Raw genomic sequence first — 6967 nt, 5'->3', positions numbered from 1 at the left:
AAAACTGGTGTAACATTGTGTTCTTTGCTAACAAGAACTACACAAAAGCGAGCTGGCGAAGCAACGCGGCAGCCCCGGCCCCGCACGTACCTGCTCCTCCTTCGCCGGCTATAGCGGTGACAGTCATAGGCATAGTGGCCTTTCTCACCACACTCGTAGCATCTGTCGTTGGGGTCGAAGGGGCGCCGGGCAGGGGGCCGGTCGTAGCGGGAGCGGCGCGGCATCCCTGTGGATACTTCCACTCTGACCCTGGAGCCGCATATTATCCTGCAAGACACAGCAGGTATTAGCCAAACAAATATTTTCTTCTGACGAGCTCAAGCAACGACCATCGGAAATCCATGACTGGTGTGGGGTCGGGGGATCGAGGATTGCGGCCCTCAGAAAAGTTCCGGGCATGCACGTACTTCCCATCGAGGCCAAGCACAGCATCTTCAGCATCGCGGGGGTCTTCGAATTCCACGAAGGCGAACCCCGGCGGGTTCCTGGCGATCCACACGGTTCTCAGCGGTCCATAGTAGCTGAAGGCTCTCTCCAGCTCGCCTTTGCCGGCGCCCGTGCCCAGGTTCCCCACGTACACCTTGGTCTCTGTGGGGACACGCGGCCGCCATGTCAGGCCCGCGCGCGGCGCCGGGCACGCGGCCGCCCCTCCCCCGCCCCCTCCCCGCCGCCATCTTTGACACCGCGTCCATCTTAGGGCGCTCCCGCCGGGCCGCGCCCGCCCTCCACAGACCCCGCAGCCGCGGCGGATCCCCGGCGTCCCCTCCCCGCCGCCACCGTCCCTGTCAGCGGCTGCCCGAGGGAACGATCACCTCCTCCCACCGCCGGAACGGCGCGAATGCCGCCGCTCCCGCCACCTTCCCCTGGCCCTCCTGCCCACAGTAGAAGCCCCAATGCGATTCTCAACCTCCCCCGGCTCCCCGCCGTCCCTACCGTATCGCCCGTAGCGCGACATCCTCCCGACGACAGCGCGAGCGCGGACCGGCGCGACCCTTATATAGAGCAACAGCTGCTGCGCCTGCGCGCCGCGCGGGAGGCGGGGCGGGGCGGGCCCGCGCCTCGGCGCGCGGGGTCTCGCGAGAGGCGGTTCTCGCGCGGTGGCCGTGGCGGGCCCCCGGGCCTGAGGGGACGTGAGGGGCGGGGGTCACCCCCCGGCTCCTCCCGGGCACTCGGGACGGGCACACACCCCCCACCGGCCCCCAGTGACAGCTCCTGCCCGCCTCTGAGGGGGCAGGGCAGCAGGGAGCCACTTGTCTTACACCCCTCATGCGTGACCCGTCACGCCTTCTGCCTGCGCTGAGGGTGAAGGAGCTGCTGCCGTGGTGGCCCTTCTTCCGCCGCCAGGAGTGGTGCCTTCCTTGGAACAAGGCATTGCCAAATTGCTCCAAATCTCTTGTGGTGGCTCCCACCTCGGAACAATCCCAACCGGCCTTGAGAGTTCAGTCCCTGCTTTATCCCCATGTATCTGACAAGCAGCTGGAGCTGTTGTGTATCGGCATCTCTCAGCCTTTCCACGGAGACACACACACAGGAATGGATGTGCAGTAGACATTTTTAAAGAAAAAATCAGAACGAACCTGACAGATTCTAAGTAATTTTAGGTAAATCCCAGCTGGAATAAGGAAAGCCTTTTAGGAACAAGAGCTAGGCAGACTTCCCAGATGCATTTGAGCACCAATGTGCTTATCTCCTAATAAGGCAGAACAAACACACTGAGATAAATGAAGGCTCTAAATGTTCCTTACTGCATAAATGATCTCAGGAATAATCACATAATGATTCCTGCATCATGTGTTGGCATAAACTAGAAACAGAGCAAACATACTTACTGAATTGCAACAAATTTTTGTTTTACAGAACATTGGTTTTCAAAGCACTGCTGCTCTAAAATAACAAATATAGAGAGGTAATGGTTTTAAAACCTGTTATTTGCCTGCTAACCTTCCCTAATAATCTTATAAACTCAGACATACATTGTCCTTTATCTTCTAAACCAGGAGAACAGTAATGGGATAAACAAACAAACAACCAGCCACAAAACCTACAAAACAAAACAGCTTTATGAACATTTTTTTGAATTTGGTTTGGGAAGTCCACATGTCATAATTCTCTTTCTTGAAAAAAAAAAAAAAATACATCTGGTAAGCAGTTCAAATAAACATGCCTTCAGCACTAGATAATTAAAGTAGTTTTAAAGGGAAGACAGTTTAAATGTATTATATATCACCTTTAACAATACTCTTACAAAAATTCTAAACACATTAAACTGATAAATCAGTTTAATACATCAGCATTATCCAACACATTGCTTCTGATAAAAACAACGCATGGAAAAAATGCTTGTGCTTTGAGTTTATACTTCTCGTTTTATCCCTTCCTTTGCATACAAAAAACCGAGACAAAAGTACCCAAAACGCAGGATTTCTGCACACAGTGAATACTGATGCCCAGGAGAGTTCCTAAAACAGGAGAGTTCCTAGAAACGAAAGGTCTCATCAGCAGGGCCTCAGCGCTGTTGCTCGAGGTAGCCCTGCAGCAAGCCCTGCAGGCGGGCCAGGATGATCTCGTTGGCGCTGCTGCACTGCTCGGGGCCGTACGGGGGCTCGATGGTCAGCACCCCTGCCACGCTCAGCGTCCTGCCCAGCTCCCCCTGCTCGCCCACGGGGATGTGGTTTGTCTCCAGCCAAGTCTTCAAGGCGTTCTTCCTCTTCTCCAGCTCCTCCGGGCTGTAGGCCTGGCTTTCCTCGGGCGCAGAGATGCGAGCGAGGCGCTGCTTCATGTCGCTGTCCCCTTCCTGCAGTATTTCGACCTCTTGGATGGCGTGGCCCATGACGAATGATATGGACCCTTTCTCGTTCTCTGGGAATGTTGCGAGGACAATGCTATCAAGGAAAGGAGATTGTGTAAGTTCCTGTTCTTAACTGAAGATGGAGAAGCAGCCTCCAAGGTTTTGGAGGTAAGAACTCATTAGCATCAGCCTAACCCAGGTATTTAGGCAATATCCAGCACCCAGCATTTTCCTTTGAAAAGCATGCTGCTATTCCCTTAAAATACTAAAAATGTGGGGCTCTGAAGGCAATTGCTGGTCTTGAATTTGAAACTACTTTAGATTAAGGTACCCTTTGCTTTGAAAAAATAAAGTCAAGTCTGAAAATCCAAATATTTTTGTGCAGTTTTCCCAACACTGCTGAAGAACCTAAAACATTTCAACATTCAGAAACAGTGATACCTTCATAGATGCAGCACTTTGAATGCTGAAGGCAGCTAAAAATACCAGAACCTTTTGATGAAAAAATAATATTTATTGATCATTGCCAAAAGAATGATTTTTTATGACTGTTGCCAGTTTGTGAAATTAAAATACAACAGGAACAGGAACACACTACAGAAGGCTCAGGCTCACACTGTAGAAACCTGGTCTTTTCCCAGGGCACTTGCACCCCAGAAGCCCAAAAATGCAAGTGGGAAGGCAGCTGGTTATATTTCTAAGATCTCTCCCTCATATATCAACAATGAGCATCAGAAACCATTCTCTTCCTCTTGTGGGAAGTAAAATTCCAGAACTCAATGCCAGCACTTCACTAGCCCATTACTACCACCATTAGTGGAAGTAATGACTTTTTGGGTTGTGTCCAGTGAGATATGCTTTGATTTCAGCCTGGACCATTACCAGAATCACACCTGCATTGCACCTTTCTTACCAAAACGATAAGAAACTTCAGGAGATTATTGGAGCTACTCCAGAGCTGAAGCTACAACGAATTCTTCTGAAACACATCAGAAGCTGAATGCTTTTGTTTTCAGCCTCCATCCTGCATTTATGTGAGACAAGCTTACGAGCAAAGAGGTACCAAGAGGTACTCTGGCAGCAAGGAGACAAATTTATGCCCATTTCCTGGTGCCTTCTGCCTTTCAAACCCTGTTTTCAAGTTACTCACTTGGGATACCAGATATGTGTGGTACCATTTTCTGTCCAATGCCCCTGATTTTCCCTGCTTGCTCTCCAAAGAAGCCTCTACACCTTCATGGGTGTCTGGCTGGAGTGGAAAGTCAGGCATTAATGCAAGAACTCTGGACAAAGGCTACAGATTTCAACACCTAAAGCACTGAAAACACTCCTGCACTCTTTGTAAAAAAAGGATTTATATTCCCAAAAGCAATCTTTAACACATGTATTGTTGAGAGGTAAGAGTATAGTTTAATATGTAAGTTTTAAAGAGTAAGCCACTTGGAATTATATTACTGTGTGATTTAATATCCTGTTCACTTTGCTTTACTTGTTTAGCATGAGTAGCTGGATTTGCTGAAGACTTGCCTGCAAGCTGTGAACTTTTACCTTGAACACATGCATTCAGCTGGTAGAGAGTTGACTTTCTTAGCAATTTTCCTAGAATCTGGCACAGTGCTGAGTTTTGAATTTGCAGTGAGAATAACGTTCCTAGCACGCTGATATTTTGGTTGTTGCTAAGCAGTGCTTATTCTAAATCAAGGACTTTTTAGTTTTCCATGTCAGCCAGAGATGAGGTGCACAGGAAGTACAAGCCAGAAGATAAGGAGGCTGCAGCCACCAGCAGAAGCTGCAGCTTAACAAGATAACATGCCATTTTTGCTCCAAATAAGTTTGCTTCAGACTTCGGATCTTTTCCTAAAAATCTTGCTTTTTATTAGTTTTACAGAAATAAAAGCTTTGGTACTTACGTGGCAGAAACTGGGTCAACTGTTAAAACCCATCCTTCATATTCATGTTTCTCAACTGCAACAACTTTCACCAGTTTGTTCACATACGTTTCCCAGTCTAGAGGGCTTTTTCTCTGCCAGTCATTCATATTTCCGACATCCAGGACCTAGAAAACAACCAGATCAATGAGCAGATGCAGTCAGTCTTTCTGCTTTTCTCTTCACATCAGAACCGGGTTTGTCTGCATATAAAGATTTGTCTTAAACAAAATTTGCCTTTTTGTTTTTTTGGTTTTTTTTTTTTTAAGCAGACATTCACACAAGTGGTTTGCATAAAGCTGCACTTCTGAAATTCTGTAATTCCCCACGGAGGCCGCTTGTTTTTAAAGGCACACAGCAAAGCCTCAAACCCCGCTGTTCTGGAAACCTTACACTTTCCCGTTGCAATCGACACTCCATCTATTGCTCTGCCTTCTTACAAAACCTTGGAGGTAAAAGTTCAGCGCCTTTGATTTGTGCACTGGCCCATCACTGCTGCCCGAGCCCTTCCACCGCCTGTGGATAAGCGCTATCCACGCGGCTCTCTCCTCACCCCTACGCTGGAGCACCACCAAGTGCTGTTCCACTCTTTTCCCTGTCCAGCATTCCCATCCCAGCAGGGCCGCAGAGCGATGGGTGCAGCGCGCTTCGGGGAGCACAGAGGGCTGCAGGGCGCTTTGTTCCCGGCAGCGAGAGCCTGCACAGCCCAGCTCAGCGGGGCAGGAACCCCGGCCCCCATCGGTTCCCATCGGTTCCCATCCCGCTTTCCCGCTCACCGGCCCCGGTTCCCGTTCCTGCCGAGAGCCCCTGGGAGCTGCCCCCGGGCGGCACCGCCGCTTCCTGGCGCCGCCGCCGAGCGCCTTCCCCCGGCTCGGGTGACCCGAATGCTCCGATACGGAGTTCTGCAGCCGCGGGAGGGGGCGCATAAATGGCACAGAGGTTTGCACGCGTCAGGCCAGGTCGCCAAACAAGGAGCGTGTGGTACTTCAGTCTCGCTGGGAGAGGGGGCGAGACTGCCTTTCTGCCCCTCTGGAGCTGGATTTGCTCGTGGGATGCTCCTGCTGGTGCACGGACAGTGCAGCTTCCACACGCCTGGTCCGTGTGCGTTTATAGGAGTAGATGCACGCTCTGTGCATCTGCTACATAAAAACGAGATATTTTTGCTGCCTGGTTGTTGAGCTGCTTTTAGCAAGCTTCTCCGTGCTGCCGTGAAGGTGAGAAACTTGACTCCAACACCCACGCCCACCCCACAACTGCTGTTTCAGCAGCGCTCATGCGGAGCTTCCAAGGGATCAAACAAACGAGCTAGTCATTAATTGAGTCATTCGTCAGTAATCTGTGAAAGCGAGCATGCAATGGTCGTGCGAGTGCTAACACAAAAAAGAAAAAATAAAGGGTAGAAAATGAGATAGTCATATTTTGCAGGCATAAAGAGGCAATTTCCCTTTTTTTCCCCTTTCTTTTCAGGAGTCTCAATTCAGCCTCTCCAGTACTACAGGGATTGTGTCGGAATGGCTTGTGCCACTGCATTCAGCTACTGCTGTCTTTCAGTCATAGCTCCTTTATTACAAAGCAGGGAGAGCAAATCTAATTGTTTTCACTCTAACAACAAGCACCGGCCTGCACTCCAGAGGCGGCTACGCACCAGCTGATGGGGATATCACCTCCGATATGGGATGCGTCCAAGGATGGCTCCCACCCAGGAGATGCCAGGACAGAAAGGCCCTGCTGGCTTTACTTCCAACAAGCAGATGATCGCCTGCAGCACCAACAGGAGGACTGGGAGTTCACTTTGGCAGGGAAAGCTTCTCCCATACCCACTTGGCTCCGCTACTTCCCGTTCAGGCCCCACTTCCCATCCAGGAGCCCGCCCCCCGCGCATGCGCGCCTCCGCGCGCCGCGGGGGAGGCGGGGGAGCAGGGCAGGGGGCAGGCGCGTGCGGCGGCGCGTGCGCGCGGGCGGCGGAGCCGTCGGGATGTCGCGTTACGGCCGCTATGGAGGCGGTGAGAACTGTCGGGGGCCGCGGGCGGCGGGCGGTTGCGCGGGAGAGAAGGAGAGACGGGTCTGGAGGAGAGGCGATTACCGCGGGGAGATGGGCGGCCGGCGGCCGCCGATGGGGAGCGGAGGAAGGCGATGCGGCCGCCGCCGCCGTTGTCGCCGCCGCCATTTTGCGTCAGCGGCCGTGGGGGAGGGCGCGCAGCCGGGCGCGCGGCGCTCGCGGTGAAGGCGGGAAGGGGCCGCGCGGACAAGA

General features: G+C 51.9%; 2 protein-coding genes across 5 annotated transcripts in view; both read right to left on the bottom strand.

Annotated features, from left to right (window-relative positions):
* The window catches only part of SRSF7 (serine and arginine rich splicing factor 7), a 5610-nt gene extending 4569 nt beyond the window's left edge, over nt 1-1041 (bottom strand). For both annotated transcript variants that reach the window (XM_015622806.2, XM_015622807.2), the window contains exons 1-3: nt 934-1041; nt 408-588; nt 91-267 (exon numbers count right to left, since the gene is read on the bottom strand). In XM_015622806.2, coding sequence (XP_015478292.1) covers nt 91-267; nt 408-588; nt 934-955 — 380 coding nt within the window. In that variant the 5' untranslated portion in view covers nt 956-1041. The remainder of the gene's footprint in view (nt 1-90; nt 268-407; nt 589-933) is intronic.
* A 493-nt stretch (nt 1042-1534) lies between these two features.
* GEMIN6 (gem nuclear organelle associated protein 6) lies at nt 1535-6479 on the bottom strand. Of its 3 annotated transcripts, XM_033513228.1 has the most exons (4): nt 6362-6479; nt 5493-6086; nt 4699-4844; nt 1535-2882 (listed from the first exon to the last, which is right to left on the bottom strand). In XM_033513228.1, the coding sequence occupies exons 2-4, from the start codon at nt 5640-5642 to the stop codon at nt 2507-2509; spliced, it is 672 nt and encodes a 223-aa protein (XP_033369119.1). In that variant the 5' UTR covers nt 5643-6086; nt 6362-6479; the 3' UTR covers nt 1535-2506. The 3 variants fall into 3 exon arrangements, with proteins under 3 accessions (XP_033369119.1, XP_033369120.1, XP_015475775.1); XM_033513229.1 differs by lacking the exon at nt 5493-6086 and having other exon boundaries at nt 6362-6474; XM_015620289.3 differs by lacking the exons at nt 5493-6086; nt 6362-6479 and adding an exon at nt 5270-5479.
* Nucleotides 6480-6967: the final 488 nt, after the last annotated feature.

The sequence above is a fragment of the Parus major genome, chromosome 3, assembly GCF_001522545.3.
Source record: "Parus major isolate Abel chromosome 3, Parus_major1.1, whole genome shotgun sequence".
In the NCBI taxonomy this organism is placed as follows: Eukaryota; Metazoa; Chordata; class Aves; order Passeriformes; family Paridae; genus Parus; species Parus major.
Note: the sequence above shows the minus strand (reverse complement) of the source record. Positions and strands in the feature narration are given on the sequence as shown.